This window comes from Balaenoptera acutorostrata, chromosome 16 (genome assembly GCF_949987535.1).
Source record: "Balaenoptera acutorostrata chromosome 16, mBalAcu1.1, whole genome shotgun sequence".
In the NCBI taxonomy this organism is placed as follows: domain Eukaryota; kingdom Metazoa; phylum Chordata; class Mammalia; order Artiodactyla; family Balaenopteridae; genus Balaenoptera; species Balaenoptera acutorostrata.
In genome coordinates this window covers 48,847,508-48,866,350 of record NC_080079.1, presented here as the reverse complement: position 1 = coordinate 48,866,350, position 18,843 = coordinate 48,847,508, and the positions used below count along the sequence as shown (strand labels likewise).

The window sequence follows — 18,843 nt, the reverse complement described above, 5'->3', positions numbered from 1 at the left end:
ACGTATCCTGGATCAAATACCTGGGTTAGCATAAACACACGACAATATGTTCAACATAATTAGTCATCAGGGAAACATACACTAAAACCACGAGATGTTACTACACATTCACAAGAATGGCTAAAATTTAAAGTACTGCTAAAACCAAGAGTTAAGCAAGGATGTGGAGCAACCAGAACTCATCATGCATAGCTGGTGGGGAAAAAATGGTATAGCCACTTTGGAAAAGAGCTTGGTAATTTCTTATGAAGTTGAAGATGCTTTTGCCATATTGCCCAGCAATTCCACTTGTAGGTGTTTATCCAAGAGAAATGGAAATTGTCCACAGAAAGATGTGTACATAAATATTCATCAGTTTTATTTATACTAGTCAAAAAGAAAAAAACAACCCAAATGTCTATCACTGGTAAATGGCTAAACAAGTGATACGTCCATACAATGGAATATTACTTAGCAACAAAAAGGAACAGATTATGGGTACATGAAGCAACAGGATGAATCTCGAAAGCATTGTCCTAAGCAAAAGTAGCCAAAACCCAAAGCTACATACTATGGGATTCTATTTTTGTGACTTGTTGGAAAAGGTAAACTGTGGAAGCAGAAAGCAGATCAGGGGTTAGTCTGGAGTAGGAGATGAGCAAAAAGGAGTAGAAGAGAACTTTTTGAGTTGATGTAAATATTCTATATCTTGATTATGGTGTTGGTTACATGACTACATGCATTTTTTAGGACACATTAAACTGTACATTTAGGGCAAATTTTATTGTATGTGAATTACACCTAAAAAAGGAAGAAAAAAAAAATTGGCAGCAGGCCTGACTAGTAACAACAAAGCTGTGTCTTTTCCTCTGTCCTTCTCCCTTGGTGAGGAGAAAGTTCTTCCCTGATTTATCCTTGCCTCTGGAAATTCGGTAACGGCAGCCATCCCACCTCCTGTGGCATTTCCCACGTGTGGCCTTCTCAAAACCACTTTGGCCATGTGCCTCAGAAAATTAACCTGGCCCAGGTGACCTGATTTTCCCAAGCCCAAGTGTAAGTGTGCATGTCCTCCCAGAGGATCGATAAGGGGAGCCCAGACAAGTCCAAATGAACATCTTTGGGTTCTGGGGACCAAGCTTTGGAACTGGGCTCTACTCAGCAGAAACGGGTGCCATCTCTCAGGTGAACTGGGACATCGAAACACTGGCCCACGTTTCTTCTTGCTCAAGATTATTTTATGGACTGGATAGGCTAGTCAGACCTGTTGTGCCACACTAGCTGGAGGCAGGAATTAGGTGGTCCTCAGATGGGCTGCATGTGTGCTGCTTAGTGCTCATCCAGCCCGGGGAGGCATCACTCATCTTTCCCGTGCTGATCTGGCGCCCTGAACCACATGCCCCGTCCTGATCTGGGCAGAGGGCCCATGAGTCCATGAGACACCTGTGTTTTTCACGCTCTTTGGGTTTTGGTTCCAGGCTTTGGAAAGTGACTTTGTCAGTGCCAACCTGCACCACTGGATAGACCTCATTTTTGGGTGCAAGCAGCAAGGGTCAGCCGCAGTGGAGGCTGTTAATACCTTCCACCCCTACTTCTACGGTGACAAAATGGACCTCAGCAGCATCAGTGACCCCCTGATCAGAAGCACCATCCTGGGGTTCGTCAGCAACTTTGGACAGGTGCCCAAACAGGTACAGCATGCCATGGCCTTTGTCTTGCTTTCTCAAAAGAGTGTGTGCAGGATGAGCTTGGATGGGAGAGAGAGTGAGGAGTAATCAAGGACTAGAGAGGCAAAACGGTCCTCAGTCATCTCCCTACGCCTTTGATGTCATGGCTTAACCCTCCATTACCATCTGATGTCGATGGAGGCGATGATATAGTTAATGATAATGATGAAGGCGACATACATCTGTGACCCATGTGATAGACTCTATGATAAATACACAGGATATAATTCTTTATATGTGTATCTACCCTGTAGGGTTGTTGTGAAGATCCAAAGAGTCAAGATACCAAGTGCTTGAAAGTGCCTGAAATACGATTAGCCTTCAACAAATGTTAGTTATTCATGTGATTACCTCACTGAATCCTCTCATAAGCTCTGGGTATGGGGATTATACAGATCAGGAAACTGAGGCTCAGAGAGGCTAAATAAATAACTTGCCTACAGTTGCACCATTAGCAGGTGACGGGGGCGAGATCTCACCCCATCTGTCTGGCTCTAAAACCTATGCCATATTGACCCCGTTGTGAGAGCATCCAAGTTCTGCCCCAGGGCCCCTGGTGAAATGGTAGGGGTCTTACATGGGCCTTTTGCTCCATCACCTCTATCCGCATCAGGATAGTCCCGTAGTGATGTGAGGCTGTGCCTTTACAATGACATCCTGATGCTTATTTAACTGATCTCAGCCCTCTTCAACTTCAGACTCCCATTTGGTGTAGAGATGTTTTATCCCTGAGCACAGCCATCTGGGTTCAGAAGCACATCCCCACGGACCGTGGGGTCCCAGCCTGGGCAGTCAGGAACCACACTAGGAAATGAGTGCGTAGACCCAGTCAACTCCAGAACCATCCTAGGCATCAGCCTTCCCCACATGTAACCATGAGGCTTGGACGGGCTCATCTAGTAACATCTCTTCTGTCTGGCCTTATTGTGACATGCTCAGGTTTGCTCAGCTCCTAGGTAAGGGAAACATGGAAGGGCCTGAGGGTGACTTGGAGAACAGACCGCGCATCCAAATGCGGGTTTGGCCAAGGAAGGCTTTGTAGAAAGGAGAGAATTTCAGGAGAGAAGGTTGGGTAGCCAAATGGTTTCATTTTTTTAATTTTAAAAATATTATAATACAGATAAAACAAATAATTCAAAGTAGTAGTCCACAAGCAAAAATATTTTCACATCAGTGGGATCATGGAATGCACACAATTTAAATTCTGGTTTTGCTTAATGAGATATTATATGAGCTTGTAAAAAATATTTCTAAAAAATCATCAGAATTAGAATTAGAATTCTGCAAGTGGTCCCAGCCTGAAGACAAGATTAAAATGCTTCAGGACCACGCACTGTTCTATCAAGGGGCTGTGCCTGCAAAAGCTATTACAGGGACCCAGCCTGTGGTGCTTTCGTTATGCTGCTGTGAAAGGAGAACATTCTTTAATGCTCATTTAAAAATCATCGTTCTGATTTCTGTTTGTATTGATCACCCACCCAGCTTTTCTAGACAGTCTAGCATCTGATCGAGGGTTATAACTGAACCAAGGCTGCTCCGAGACCCCCGGGCTGCCTGCTGAGCCCCACCTCTGCCTGTGCACCCAGCCGAGGCCAGCTCCCCCCATATCATGGCGCCCCATGGATGTTTCCATCTGGGAGCAGAGGAATGTGCTGGATGGCTGGAGAAAGCAGCGCGGCACAAGCCCAGTCTGGGCGGGGAGGGTGGAGAGCTGGAGCTGGCCTCAGCTGCACTCTCTGGCCCGGCGGCACTTCATGCTTTGTCGAGTTTGGCATTAGGGACAATTTGACAGCAGAGATCTAAGAAAAATGAAAATAAGAAAGGCTGCTAATGGGGTTTGCCTGTGCTCTTTGGAATAGTTGAAAGGATGCTATTAAAGAATTCTGTGTTGATGCCCAGATGGATGGGCCTGCAGAGAGTTTGTAAGGAAAAGGGGAAAATATGAGAAATAGCTCAAGCAAATGAAGAGAGACGTGATCTACGGAGGAAAGGGGATCATTCTGACCCTATGACATGAGAGGCAGCTCTCCCGGGGATCAGGGGCTCCTCGGTGAGGTCATCCTTTTCTCAAGCAGCTTGGAGAAGAAGACAGATTTGGCAACCAGGAGGGCTCTCTGCCAGCCCTGCACCGTGACCTTGAGAAAGTAGAGAGCCCTAGGCCCCTCACCGGCAACATCCGAAGGTCGAGCCAGATGGTTCTGTTTCAGCTCACCTCAGCCCAGGCAGCTCCCAGGCCAGAGGAGCAGCTGCGACTTGCCTGAGGACGACTCCCCTTCTGTCCATCTGTCCTAATGACCCGTGTGGTGCGTGTCTGTCTCCTTGCCTCTGCAGCTCTTTACTAAACCCCACCCGGCCAGGACCACTGCAGGGAAGGCTTCCCCTGGAAAGGACGCCTCCACACCTGTGAGCCTGCCCGGTCACCCACAGCCCTTTCTCTACAGCCTGCCGTCGCTGAGGCCCTCCCAGGTCACAGTCAAAGGTGAATACCTGGCCCTGCTTCGTTTGGTGCCCTGTCCCACAGCTGTCCCTTCAGTGACCAGTGTTCCTCTGGAGGTTCAGGGGCACAGGCCCAGGCAGGGGCTTGGGGGCTGATTCTGCATGGCGTAACGGGAATCTCCAGGCGTAACGGGAATCTGGGCAGACCTCTGCTCTGGAAGTGTCTGGGACCGCCTCTGTTACACCCTGACTTCTGAAGACCCACCCGTCCGTCTGTCTGTCTGTCTGAGACACGCACCCCCCTCTTTCATGTACACACATGTATGAACACACACATGCCAACACACATGCACACGCGTGTGCACACACCCACACACACCCCTCCTCACCTCCAGAGCCAAGTGGGAGGTCCCAGGTTTCCCAAGGGAGGGTTACAGTCCCCACCCTCGGCACCCGCGTTCACTGTTGCTCCTGAGCACCCAGGTGGACCTGCAGCCACTAGCCAGGAGCATGTGCCCTGGGGCAGACGGCCCGGCTATGAGTCCCAGCCCTGCTTCCTAGAGGAGCTGAGTGTGTGTGAAGTCTGATGTCTGTGCCACCCTGGGGCCTGCCCTGCTTTGGGGATGTCTCACCACCTGGAATAATTTTCTGGTCCCAAGGAGTATAAGGTCAGGTTTTGGGTTTTTTTTCTTTTGAAATCCAAGAACAGTGTCCTTGGCATCTCCATACAAATACTGCGCACTAAGCAATTGCACGACTGGACCTCCACCTCCAGACCTGCTAGAGTTGGTGCCTGGAAGGGGCAGGAAAGGCAGAGCCCCCAGACTCCTCTGGCTGTGTGCTGTCTGCCCCAGCAGCCTGGGCTCCTCCTCCCTTGGCATCAGCCCGAAAGAGACACTCAAGACCTGCATGGCCACATACATCATGTATGTGCTAAGTCTGGGGAGGGACCCGGGGCCAGTGTGTAACGTGGCCCCCAGAGGGAGGCCCAGGACGGAGGTACCTTGAAGAGGAGCAGCTCCTGCCTGGGCAGGCACTTTGCCAAGTCGGGGTTGGCTGCGCATGGCTCCTCTCTGGGCCCAGCTAAAGCGGGTGTTGCCCTTTGACAAGTCGGCTCCGCCGTACTGACTGGGGGGCAGATATGTACCTTTTCTCTCTAGGCTCGGAATCCCCCAAAGGAGCCATCGGCCACATCGTTCCTACGGAGAAGACCATCCTGGCCGTGGAGACCAACAAGATGCTGCTGCCTCCTCACTGGAGCAGGACCTTCAGCTGGGGCTTTGACGACTTCAGCTGCTGCCTGGGCAGCTACGGCTCTGACAAGGTGAGTGGCGCCGGGGCGCAGGGCAGCCCCAGGGCCGCAGCCTCCTTCCGGTTGGGGCAGAGGTGGTCAGGGGACGGGCGAGCCCCAAGCAGCCACGGTCACCCACACCCCTTCCTCCACGTGGCTGTGCCCCCAGCCTGGGACTGTCACCCAGTGTGGGCAGAAAGTCCTGGGGGCTCCTCCGGCCCGGGTCACAGCTTAAACTCAGAAGGGACCTACTGAGTATTCGGCTGCCGCCAGAAGCGAGCCACCCAGTTGCTCGTCCTCTACCCCTGCTTTAGGCCATCCGGTTATGTCTACCTTCTTCATGTGGCCCTGGCTACCTCTGGCCTCCTTTCCTACCCTCGCTCCTCTCCCACCCTATCACGTGGCGTGAATTCCCAGCCCACCAAGCTTTCTCGCCCCTCCCTAGCCTTCCCCCACCTCCTTCACGAGGCAGCCTGTGAAACTGGTCCCAGATGTCACCCCTTCCTGAAAGCTGGCTCCGACTTTCCCAGGCTCACGGGGCATTTTCGCTGTGTCCTCATAGCCTCCTGCTCCCTTGTCTCTCCCCACCTGCTCCTTGGGTGGTGTGAGCTCTCTGGGGACAGACCTGGACGGCCTGGATTTCGTCACCAGGGCCTGTCACGTCCCTCGGCTCCCACAGCACGCAGGCAGGCAGGCTAGCGGCATCATCCAGACCTGCCTGCATCCCTCCGTCGCCCTGTCCCAGCTCCCTGCCCTGTGCTGGCTCTGGCACCAGTGCTCGTCCCACTCATCTAATCTCCCGCAGATCCTGATGACGTTCGAGAACTTGGCCGCCTGGGGCCGCTGTCTGTGTGCCGTGTGCCCGTCCCCCACGACCATCGTCACTTCTGGGACCAGCGCCGTGGTGTGTGTGTGGGAACTCAGCACGGCCAAAGGCCGCACCACAGGCCTGCACCTCAAGCAGGTACAGTGCCTCTGCAGGTGGGGTACCTTGGGGCAGGTGTGCCTTGGGCAGGTGTGGTGGCTCAGGGCAGGTAGGGTGCCTCAGGCAGGTCCGGTGCCCTAGCGTGCTCCAGCTCCCGAGCACTGAGAGCCCTGTCTCCCTTGGGAGCAGAGAGCACAGTGAGACACTGAGGGCAGCACGTGGCTCTGTGTCATTCAGGGGCGCGGTTTCATGCCCTTGGGTGGATGTGACAAGCTCACAGGGCTGGTGCCTCCATGGAGGCCCACACGTCGGTGAGAGATGCTGCTTACACGTGAGGGCCAGTGAAACTCGGTTTTGTGGGGGTTTTTTTGCACTAAGGGTCATTTTTGAGCATTTGTCATGGGCACTTTCATGTGAATGGCCTCATTTTACCTCCTCAACAGCCCTGTAATATAGGAATCATTATCATCCCTACTTCACTGGTGAAAAACCAGGTGCAAGGAAGTTAAGTGACATGTCCAAGATCATAGAGCCAGAAAATGAAAGACTATCTCAGAACAGGGGTGGTTGTGGCGGAAGCAGAGGGAAGAGACCAGGAGGCAGACAACTCGTCTGGCCTTACCTTGCAAACCACAGCTGCTCGGAATAATAAACGGAGAGAGGAACTGACTGCTTACTTAAGACTCTGCACATTAACCGTAATCTTGGAAAGCAGGTATTGTTAGTCCCACTTTTAGATAAGGAAACTGAGGCTCAGAAAGGTCTGGTTTGCCTTTTAATCTAGGTTTGTCTAACTCTAAATCTAGTGCTTTCCCCTGTGTACACTTGAACTTGCTGGAGAATATCGCTAGGGGACATTTCCACCTCCAAAATGCAATTCACGTTTACATCTGTGTTTTAGTGAACCGTATAGCCCCAGAGTAACAAAACAACATTAACCATACAGGGCTTACCACTGACCAGATTTCCTAAACTGAACATGTTTCACTGGAACTGATTCTGGGTTTCTCTGGATGCTTTTCTAGTCACTCAAGTGTCCCCAGAGCCTGCCCTTGTCCCCCGGCACCACCCCCAGCACTCGCGTGGTGCACAGCGACGGGCACTCAGTAAATGTGAGGTGAAGGAATGAATGTGTCAGTGCTGAGGGAGCTGGTTAATCCTGCAGAGGCGGTGGCATCTGCAGAGAGGCAGCTGTGCAGGTCAAATGCAGGCTGCCTTCACCCAGACTCTCAGGGGAAGTCCTCCCAAGCCAGCCTTGGAGCCCCCTGTCTTTTCACACCGTCACCTTCCTGACCTGTGTGAAGAGCCTGTGCGCTACCATTCCGGGTGTGGAGCAGCCCCCTCTCCCAGGCATCACTCTGGAGACAGCAGGAGATCCAGCCCAACCCCAGAGCCACCTTGGGGAGCCGGGGAAGTGACTCCACCCCCCCATCGCCGCTCCAAGGTCCTGTTTAGTGGCGAAGATGCAGCGTAAAAGCCCCGGTACTGACAGCATAAAACGTAATTTATCATCCTCTCCTAGTTATAAATCAAGAGAAAAAGGGTATCCCACAAGCTCTTGTTTCCTAAGCAAAATAAAGCACTTTATCATTTACCTACAGAGGCTGACCTGGCCTTGGGGATCCCCCAGACAGGAAGCTGCTCAGAGAGGGGGGTCTGTCCCTGACTTGTAGACTTGTAGGCAGAGAAATCATCATTAAATAGCTTCATTAACAGTTTTTTAAAGTGTTTTATTTCTAAAAATATTACAACATTAAAGACAAATTTCAAAGTTAAACAGTTCTCTATAATCCCTATAAAAGTTCTCATTGTTGCATACTGCCACCCCCAGATATACATATTTATACCATTCTGATCATTGTGTAGATATGTTGATTCTATTTTCACCCAGTGTATCAAATTGTTTCCGCTTTTCTATAGTCTCTGTAATTTACATTTCAATTGTTCCATATTATTCCATCTCCATAAAATTATATTTCAATTGTTTTATGTCAAGGCACCACAGTTTAATAAACCATTTCTTCTAAAACTAGACAGTTACATTGCTTCCAATTTTAACTATTTTAAATAGTGCTTCAGAAAACATCTTATATAGATTGCTGTTTGCTTCTGATTAATTGTTTCCTTATAGTAGATTTCAAGAAGTAGAATTACAGCGCGGTGACATAATGCTTTCTATAATGGTTCTGTAGCTTTACAGTGCCACCACAATTAATTAGGAACACCCACCTCACCGCAACATATCCAGCATGGGGAATTATTTTCAGAGGGTTTTATTTTACTTTATTTTATTTACTTTTTGCTACTTTAGTTAGGTATAAGGTGATATAGTGGAGTTATTTTAATTGGCCATGGAGAAAGGTATTATTCTGAGAAAACAGAAGAGACAATGGAGAACATTTAAAATTGCTGTCCTCCTTCATTTTTTCCCAGGCCTTTCCAGATGGGGAGTGGTGCTGGCTGCCTCCAGGTGCTCTAGTTTCCTGGCTGGTGGGAGGCAACAGCCTTACGTAGGTGGACAGTGCCTGTGCGTGCAGTGGTCCCTCACTCTCCAGCGCCTCCCCTGCAGAAAGCCGGCAGCCCCGGCTCCAGTAACGGACAGCTCACACAGGCTCTGGGCTCACAGCCTCTGTCTCTGAATCCACAGCACATACACCTGGGTCCCCTGGCCTGCACTCTCTGGCATGGTCCTATCCCCTGCAGTCAGAACTTAGCCATCAGATATAGTTCGTTCTGGGAGGACCACCAGGAAGCTCCTTTCAAACCCTTTGCTTTCCTCGATTCATTTAGACAGTTTCCACTTCCCTAATATGAACCAACCTTCTTCCGTGGGTCACATCCAGAACCTTGCCAGCACCATCTGGTTGGTGCCGTGTTAGGATCCACGGAGCACAAATGGGAATCTGTGGCAGAACTTTTAATTGCTATGACCAGGCAAAGTGACAGCTTTGAAAAATGACGCTCAGCCTCATTGACCCAAATGAGTGAGTGGTGGACGGTCCTGGGGGTGGAGATTCACCACTAGGTGAGGCAGGGTAGTCACGTTTTAGAACACCACCTCCGCACTTCTCAGGCTGATTCCAGAGGACAGCAGGCACGTGTGCGCACGACAGCTCTCAGACCAGGCTTAGCTGGCAGCCTCTGGGACAGCTGTGATGGAAACTGTGCCGCTGCCAGCAGCGGCGGGCCTGGGGGTACCAGCGTGCCTGGCAGGCCTCCCCAGTGCCTCAGGAACGTGTCCCCAGGGAGCAAGGCCTCTGGCCAGGTCTGGACACGTAACCATCCATAAGCCAAGCCAGACCCTGCACAGGCCAACCTGAGGGCCAAGACTGAGGCCCTGAGTCACCGGCTGCCAGGCAGTGAGACTGGATATGAACCCGGATCCTTTGGACTTGAAAAGTCACACCTTTTAAACTATGACCTGACCTCCCTGCCTTCTTCCCAGTTTAGTTTCCAGGGGCACGTGTGTTTCTGAGGTTCCCTTAGTGTGATGCTCAAACTTGAGCATGCCTGAAAAATCCCTGGACAGCTTGTGAAAACCCAGGTTTCGGGGCCCCACTCCCAGAGTTTCTGATTCAGTAGATCTGGGTGGGGCCCAAGAATTCACATTTCTGACAAGTTCCCAGATGATGCTTGTGCTGCTGGCTGGGACCCCGCACGTTACAAGTCAGTGCCCTTGCATATTAATAGCGGTGTGTGTTGCTTCTGGATGCAAGACAGTGTAGGAGAGCACAGAGCATGAGGTTGCTACTGGTGTCTCTGTTTGGGTTATGATAAAAGGACTGCTGACTCTCCCCAGCTGAGTCTCAACCCTGGAAAGCAGTGGTACTGAGAAACCAGCCATTGACCCGTGAATACACACACACACACACACACACACACAACCCACAGACCTTGGAATCACTGAATCACTCTGAATCTCTGTTTCCTCATCTGGGGCCCAACAGTAAAAGGGAGAGTGGAATATCTCCCCAAGTAGCTGGGTTAAGGGTCCCTCTCATAACCTGTGGTTCCGTCCCCTGTCCCTAGGCCTTGTATGGACACACACAGGCTGTCACATGCCTGGCAGCATCGGTAACCTTCAGCCTCCTGGTGAGTGGCTCCCAAGACTGCACGTGTATCCTGTGGGACCTGGACCACCTCACCCATGTAGCCTGCCTGCCCACCCACAGGGAGAGCATATCTGCCATTGCCATCAGCGATGTGTCGGTGAGGCCCCTCTTTCTCAAATGTCTGTGTCCTCAACATGTCCATGATTCTGCATGGTGGCATGGTGGCCAGTGCCCCGAGAGGAAACCCAGGGGCAAAGACCACCCCAGAGTGTTGAGAGACCCCAAATGTGTGGAGCATTCTCTACACAGGCAGAGTAGAGCCATCAACAGGTCTCAGTTTGGGTCTTGATATTATTTTTTTGCTTCTTTATTTTTTTCCCTCAGGGGCTGGGGTAGCGGGAGGTGTCTGTTCTAACACAGGCATCAGGGAGTTGGGGCAGGAAGTTGGCTTTGGTGAGAGGTCTTCTGGGTTGACTGACTAATTCAGCTAGCTGACTGCAAATCTGTGTTGACTCAGCAGGTGCCTCTGGTCTCCAAGGCAGGAAGTGCCTCTGCTTGTCCCTCCATGCTGGCTACCAAAGATAAGCCTGTCAGGAACATGTGTGTGTGTGTGTGTGTGTGTGTGTGTGTGTGTGTGTGTGAGATAGACTAATATATATATATATATATATATATCAGTGTATACATATATCAGTGATATATCTATCTATCTATCTCAGTGTGGAGCTTCTTCTACACTGGAATCCCCATCATAGGGTATGGGGTTTTCTGAGGATGCAGAGACTCTGCATCTGCTAATAGAAAAACCTAGGGGCCTGGAGCCTGGATTGACTGAGCAGCGGTATCATAGGGGGAGGAAGAGATGATGAAGGAGCCTCCTGGTGCTAACTTTGGCTGAGAGTGGTGATCCAGATAGGCTTGAATCCAGGATGAATGTTAGATGGGCAAATGGATGATGGTGGATGGATGATGGATGGATGGATGGATGGATGGTGGGTGAGTGGATGAATGGGTGCATGTACTGGGGAAACCACCAAGCCCTGATCTGGGAGAAAATAAATTCATAAGGAATTATGTCCCCAGACCTCAGAGAAGACTGATATCAGGACAACAACTTGTTTAACTCAACTTGTCCTGCAGCTGGTTGAGTTCACTGAGTGCCTGCTGGGCCCCGCACTGGGTGCTTGGCAGAGATGTATCAGACATGGTCCCCGGCCTCAGGCAGACTCCACCAAACAATTCAGGAAGGGACATGATGGAGCCCAGCCCAGAGGGCTGCAGAAGGGCATGGAGCTCCCTACATCCCTTCTGTGGTCAGGGCAAGGTTCAAAGGCATGGCCCCAGATGGCTCTTGGGGTCCTTGGTGGGTCCTTGGTGACAGTGACCACTACACTATTGGGGACAAAATAGATAAGGACTTGAGAAGAAAACACTCTGGACATAAACATTTCGGAAGATGCAATGGGCAGATTTCTCCTCAGAAATTCCCCCTGGGGTGGGTGGGGGGAACCTTGCCCAATTTTATGAGCCACATGCAGTCATTCAAACCTCTGTACCCTGCCCTCCACCAGCTGTCATCCAAAGCTGCTTCATGGGGACAGGGCTGGCCAGCCAGGTGTAGACCCCGTGTCCAGGCCAGGGGTGGTGTCCAGGCTGGGTCTTCTATGCCAGTCAGTACACTGCCAGGGAGAGGGCTGTGGGAGGAGCCCAAAGGGTGAGCCGGTTGGTCTGTGCTAGGGAAAGCAGTATCCAAACACTTGATTGCAGTATGAAAAGAACCAGAAATGTACAGTTGTGTGAAAACACAGCAGACCTATGAGTCTGCTGGGAAGAAGTGGGTGTCTTAGGAGGTCTGGGAGTACCTTGGTTAGTCCTCAGAAGATGACAGGTTGGGGGTGCTTGGACGTACAAACCGAGTGGCTGGGCAGATGGGTAGGCAATGACTCCCGCCTGAAGTGAAGCCCACTCTCACTGCTGCAGGGCACCATCGTCTCCTGTGCGGGAGCCCACTTGTCCCTGTGGAATGTCAACGGGCAACCCTTGGCCAGCATTACCACGGCCTGGGGCCCAGAAGGAGCCATAACCTGCTGCTGCGTGATGGAGGGGCCGGCATGGGACACCAGCCATGTCATCATCACAGGGAGTCAGGATGGCATGGTCCGGGTAGGTGTGTCTTGGGCAGAATGAGGGCATGGTACAAGAAATGTGTTCATCTCCATTCTACCCACTTCCTCTAAGGGTCAAATCTGCAGGCTGCATATAAGACCATCCCAGACCACGTCCCCACACAGCAAGTGAGGGCAAAGGCAAGGCTCTTTCCAGGCAAAAAGTAAATAAATAAAATTATGTAATACATAAAATTATATAAAATTTTATACATACATAAACTCATACAATGAAATAAATACTTACTGTCACAAGGTATAAAAGCTGAATGGTAAAATGCATAAGAACATAGACCATTACTGAAAAGAGACATTTGGGCCATCCATTCATCCATCCATCCATCCACTAATCCATCCACCCATCCAGCTATTTATCTCTCTACCTACTCATCCATCCATTCACTATTCCATTCATTCATCCATCCTTTCATTCTTCCATCCATCCTTCCACCTACCCGTCCACCCACTTACATGTCCCTCCAACTATCCATCCATCTATCCACCTAACATTCATTGAACTCTGGCTCTGTACCAAGTTCATACAAGCCATAGGGGACACAGAGATTAATAATAAACAGGCCCTTGTCCTCAGGATGCTCACATTCTAGAAGAGAAGACAAACAGAAAATACATGTATGTGGTTCATGCTATGACTAGGATAATCAAAGAGTGCCATGGATCCTCTGAGGAGGGCCATGGACAGAGAGATCATCAAGAAACCAAGAAGACAACGAAGGAGAAACACTGGAGTGGGAGGCGTAGCACGGGAAGAACGAAATACAGGTAATTTTTCCAAGACTGACAGGAAGGAGGAAGGAATGAATAAGACAAGGAATAATTAAGAGCCCTACTCAAGAAACTGTCACTTGAAATCCACAGTTTATGAGAGGAAATGTCAATTGAATGCCACCAGGTATTCAAGAAAATGCCCTTTGAATTCTGCACGCGTTTGTGAAAGCTCGCTGTGTGCCAGCACGGCTAAAACTCAGCCCTGTCCTCCCGGAGCCTCCACGCCCAAAGTCTCGGAATAATCATGGAGGTGATGCTTCAGGAAGCAGAATGAATAGCGTGGTGGGCGTCCAAGGGGAGCATGGATTTATTTCCAGCAGAGACAGGTGGCATTTCAGCGGAGCCCCGAGGATGAGGAGAGGTCCGGGCATATGGAGAAGGCCATGCAGGCTGGTGCACCAGCGTGCGTGGACAGGAGAGTTGACTGAGGAGAACCCCCCGAGAAATCTCCTTACAGGGCCCCATCCGTCGGCTGGGAGGGCCAGGGTCGCTGCAGAGAGCAGGGTGTCCTGGGTTGGCCAAAACATGAGGAGGCAACGCAGGTCCGGGCTGGGTGGGTCGTGGTCGGCACTGTGGGTCAGGCAGAGGAGCCTGGGCGGCTGAGCAGCAGCTGCCTTGCCTTCATGGGCCCCCAGAGCGTGAGCGTGAGTCTTCCAGGGGCTCAGCCCGCGTCCACGCAGCGCAGTAACTGAGCTCGCGGGACGGCTTGGCACTGGCTAGACCCGGCATGGCGCTCACAGCAGCATGTGAGTGGAGGCTGCTCGTTGTCCTGTGGGGACAGAAAGTCCAGGCTCCGCAAGTGAGACACCATCTGTGCTCAGCCTGAGGGCGCCCACTGCAGGCCTGGGACCAAGGACCAGACACAGAGGGCGGGAGGCCCTGCTGCTGAGTGGTGAGGGAGGCTTCCAGGGATGGTGGCAGACAGACAGGAGGGCACTAGCTAAGTAAAATGATAGCAAGCTGGCTGCTGAGTCTCGTCCCTGTAGGTAAGGGGTTGGGGAGACGCCCCATGACCCAGAGGTGGGGAGGGAACTCGTCCAGTCTGCAGCTGTGCTCGGCCAAACCTCCGCGCGGGGAAGCTGAAGCCTAAGCAGGCTTTTCTCCTGGGAGTATGGCAGCATCAAAAGTGAGAGGGGGCCATGCCCGGCTTCCCTCAGGGTCCCCCAGGTGTGGAGGAGTGGATGGGCCCCAAGCCTGCAGACAGGTTCACTGCCCCTGCCCATGGCGTGTTCTCTGTTCTGGACAGATCTGGAAGACCGAGGAGGTGAAGATGTCTGTTCCCGGGCAGGCAGCGCCAGAGGAGCCCTGGGCTCCACCTCCAAGCCCCAGAGGTAACTGCTGTGCTTGTGATGCCTGTGGGGCGCCCTTGGCTTGCTCAGCCCTCCCTCCCCTCTCCTCTCCTTGGCCCGAGGGCTGCAGCTCCATCCAGGCCTGCAGAACCCAGGGAAGACATTGAGTCTCTTGGGATGTTGCCAAGTTTGCAGGTGAGGAGCACAGTTTCCTGAGAGCTGCTGGTGGAGTGCGAAGCGGTGTTTCGAAGCCTCCCTGAGTACCAGACTCATGCTGCAGGGATCAGCGAGCTCTGGGATGCTTCTCGGGCGTGTGAACAGTGGTGACGGTGGTTGTGGGCTCCAGAGCCCCAGGAGGGGGATACACCCAGCAGGGCTTGGTTTGATGCTCTCCATCTTCCTGGGTGACGCTTAAATGCCAAACTCCCCAGCCCAGGACTTGGATCCAGCTGGCTGTTGGCCTGGACTGCCAGGCTGCAGACAGGAGCAGGGACAGCTCTGCTGTGTCCCGGGGAGAGGAACTGGTTCCATAGGCCCCAGTCTGCCCTGCTCATCCTGACTCAACCCCCCTACTCTCCGTGGCAAGTTCCTCAAAGTGGGTCTGAGGGTCATCTGCATCAGCATCGCCCAGGAGGCTCATGGAACATTGAGATCCGGGACCTGTTCTCAGCCCAACCTCAGGGAAAAGGTTGGAGATGGTTAGAGTTCCCATGTCTTAACAAGTCCCCAGGTGAGTGGTGGTGTCGCCGAAGTAAGAGAACCACCGTCCTGCAGCAGAGCCCTCTTTGGTTGTGGCAGCTGGGCCTGAAGCAAGAAAATCTGTTCTCCCTTCTGCCATCATGGCCTCTGGCACCAGCACCACCATGGCCACCGTCGCAGAGCTGTGAGGGAGAGAGCTGACCGTGAGCAGTGTCCACTGTGCACGCTTCCCGTGCGTTCTCTTATTTCTCACGGCAACCCCACGAGGAAGATACTGCGATGACACCTGTGTGAGAAATAAGGAAACTGAGGCAAGGAGCAGTCCAGCAACTTGCCCAAAGTGACCCAGAAGCGCATTACTACTATCGTTCTCATTTCTGCCGCCAGAGTAGACACGCCCACTGCCAGAATGAGCTCAGCCGCCGGCACCAGACCGTTCCCTCCAGGATGAGCGCAGGCACAGACCTCACCACCAAGGCCGTCACCTCCTCTTCTCACCTCCCCGGGGCCCCGCCATCACCTCCTCCAGTGCAGCCAAGCTTTCTCAGTTCTGTCTTCGTCAAAGGTTCTGGCCCAGAACTGAGACATCCGTCTTCGTGCCCACGATTCAAGAAAGCATGTTACCATGATGTGAGAACTCTCCTGTCATCATGAGTCCTTCTGGTTTGCTCTGCATTTCAGGACCCATGACCATCCACTAGAGAGAATTTTCCAGATTGTGGAGGGTTGCTTTCTAAAGGGAGTAGCCATTTTTAGTTAGTTCATTTCTGAAATGTGCTCCACACGTCCTTGATTCATTTAGTCACCGATTCATGGATTCTTTATTCACATAGTAGGGGCATTTGCTCAGCCCCTACTAGGTCCTAAGATCTACATGGGAATCCCTTCCTTCAAGATAACACCGTCTGGAAGCCCTTGTCAACAATCTGGGCCGACCAGAGTGGTGACCCTACAAGAATCTACAACCACTGTGGATCCAGTTCACTGGTCCTAAGATCTCTAGGGTCCTTTGGGACCACAAGGAATCAGCCCATCTTAGTGTAAAAAGAGACACGTGAGGATTGCGTGCATTCTAAGGAACTCACAGCACTTCTTTGGAGAACAGGGGCCAAACTCTCTCCCCTGCCTCCACCCACTCAGAGAGCAAGTACGGGGTTCTTATCCTCTGCCTGTTCATGAAGACATTCTGTGGTACACCTGCTTGAGCGCACACCACTTCAGTCTTGGGCCCAGCTGCCCACTTCTGAAGCTTCCAAGCTCCCATAAGCTATAGGTATTAGCTCAGCCCATGGTTGATAAGTGGATGTCGGAGCAGGAATGCTGGTTGCGTGGGTGGGTGGATGAATGGAGGGACAGACAGACAAAGGGCACCTCAGAGCCATTCCGTTGGTTCTGGAAGTGCCAGTGGATTCACGGGTTTCTCCTCAGGATGGACAAGGTTGTGCTCATTGGGAATGGGGTCTCGTGAAATGAGAAGCAAGATGAAAATCAGGAAACAAGGCTCTAGACCCAGCTGTGTCTCCAGCACCTTCTTAGGCCCTCAGTTTCACCCTCTGTCAATAGAGGTACTTCCTGTACATCCTAACTTGTAGGAAGCAGATGACAGAAAGATAATAGACATAGTCCAAGATCTACTCAACAAAATGTGGTTCATTATTATCATTTTCTTGGACTACTAAGAGACTTCTCCCCTACCACACCAGCTGATGACATTAGGGGACTTACAAGATGGTGTCAGGTAGACAGGAGCCCCAGGCCCACATCCTTCCCACGCTGTTTGTCCTGACCTGCCTGAGGTCGCAACTGTCAAGTAGAATTAACTGCCAAGGTTGCAGTTACAGTTCAAGGGAAGATTTGGATGAAATGACACAAGGGCACAGACATATTCATAAAAATCAGGCTGGGCCACCGCTTAGAGTTAGCAAATCCATGTGCAGATTTACAAGCCTAAGCCACTGGAGGCCTTGTTGTTCTCGTAATATTGCTTATAACTGTTTTGTTGGAAGGGGACCAGTACTGGGCCTGACACAGATATTTGCGCGTCTCTTGGTGTGTCTATTACTGCATTCCTCAAATACCTTAAGGGGCAGGAAAGGAGTTCTTTGAGGGTATTGAGGATATTAAGGTTACTGCATTTGTATGCAGATGTAATCTGATTTCTTCCTGGAATTCATTTATTTGTCATTTGCAGCAAGGACCAACCCAGTTGAGTCCAATTTATTTTAGGAATCGCTCCATAGATTTGGGCTCAATCTGGTACATAAAAAATGCTTGGGAAAAGCTTGGTTTTTAGATTTTTACACAAAATGCACAGAGCTGCCTGCCACCCTGGGACAGCTGGGGCAGCTGCACCACTCCTGCCCTGACTCCAACCAAGTGACTTTACAGAGACAGACCCAGCTGACGTCGCTCCACCTCACCCTCCAAGAAGGAATTACTGTCTGTCCCCAAATACAGTCATTAAAATGACTGAAGTAACAATCATTGAGTTATATTTTTTGAAAAAACGTTCTCTGCATTTAATTATTGGTTGTGGCGTGAGAGGATTTAGATAAGTTGATAATGCCGACTTTATGTAATTTATTTTTACTAGGCAATTTTGGGCTGCATTACATTCCTGGCAGCAAGGTATTGTGGGGCATCTTATTAAGCATAAAGCCAGTAAACACTGATTAACAATTTTGCTGAACTAGGCATGCAATTTAGAAAGCAATAATACACAAATCCAATTTGGTACACAATGGATACCGCAGCACGTCAGCACATGTAACTATCACAGCCTGCAAATTAAATTGGGACGGCCCTTTTTGCAACAGCACAGACCAAGATTAAATATATTTTCCCCCTCAATTTAATAAGTTGCTGACCACAAATATAAATATATGTGTATATGTTTGTGGCCCTGCCTGTAGACGTACACATGCATGTGTGTGAAAACGCTTGGGTTTTCTAACTCCCCTTGCACACTCCTCACAGGTCACAGGTGGGAGAAGAATCTTGCCCTCTGCAGAGAGCTGGATGTCAGCGTTGCTTTGACAGGGAAGCCCAGCAAGACTAGCTCTGCGGTGACAGCTCTGGCTGTGTCCAGGTAACGACGGGCTGCCTGCTCCCGGCCTCCAGCAGAGGGCGCTGTGCCACCCCCTAGGAAAGCCCTGGCTGTTCTGCTCAGGCCTCCCCGGCCCCGGGAGGTGGCCTCACTATAGGGACCCAGGGACCCAGAGGGGCCCAGCATATACAGCATACGGGTGAGGCAGACGTATAGGGCCCTAGGAAGTGGTTTTTGACACACATATTCTTGCTCTTTCTCTCACTCTCTTGCATATCTATGAATTCATAACGAAATCCAGGAGGTAAAAGTATATTGTTTTGTGATTTTATCCTAAAGAGGGACTTTTTTCCTGAGGTCCACTGCCGATTGTTAACATTTGGTATAATGATTAGCCTACATTACAGAAATTGCCTTTCAAGGGCTCTAAGCCAATGTGGAATAGACA

The 18,843-nt window shown here is 51.1% G+C and overlaps 1 protein-coding gene across 1 annotated transcript in view; it reads left to right on the top strand.

The window, feature by feature from the left end:
* Positions 1-18,843, top strand: part of WDFY4 (WDFY family member 4) — a 254,300-nt gene that overhangs the window by 234,449 nt on the left and 1,008 nt on the right. Inside the window, exons 54-61 of the mRNA XM_007178732.2 lie at positions 1,455-1,667; positions 4,035-4,182; positions 5,279-5,463; positions 6,236-6,394; positions 10,385-10,564; positions 12,388-12,570; positions 14,608-14,692; positions 18,326-18,437. Of these exons, the coding sequence (XP_007178794.2) occupies positions 1,455-1,667; positions 4,035-4,182; positions 5,279-5,463; positions 6,236-6,394; positions 10,385-10,564; positions 12,388-12,570; positions 14,608-14,692; positions 18,326-18,437 (1,265 nt within the window). The remainder of the gene's footprint in view (positions 1-1,454; positions 1,668-4,034; positions 4,183-5,278; positions 5,464-6,235; positions 6,395-10,384; positions 10,565-12,387; positions 12,571-14,607; positions 14,693-18,325; positions 18,438-18,843) is intronic.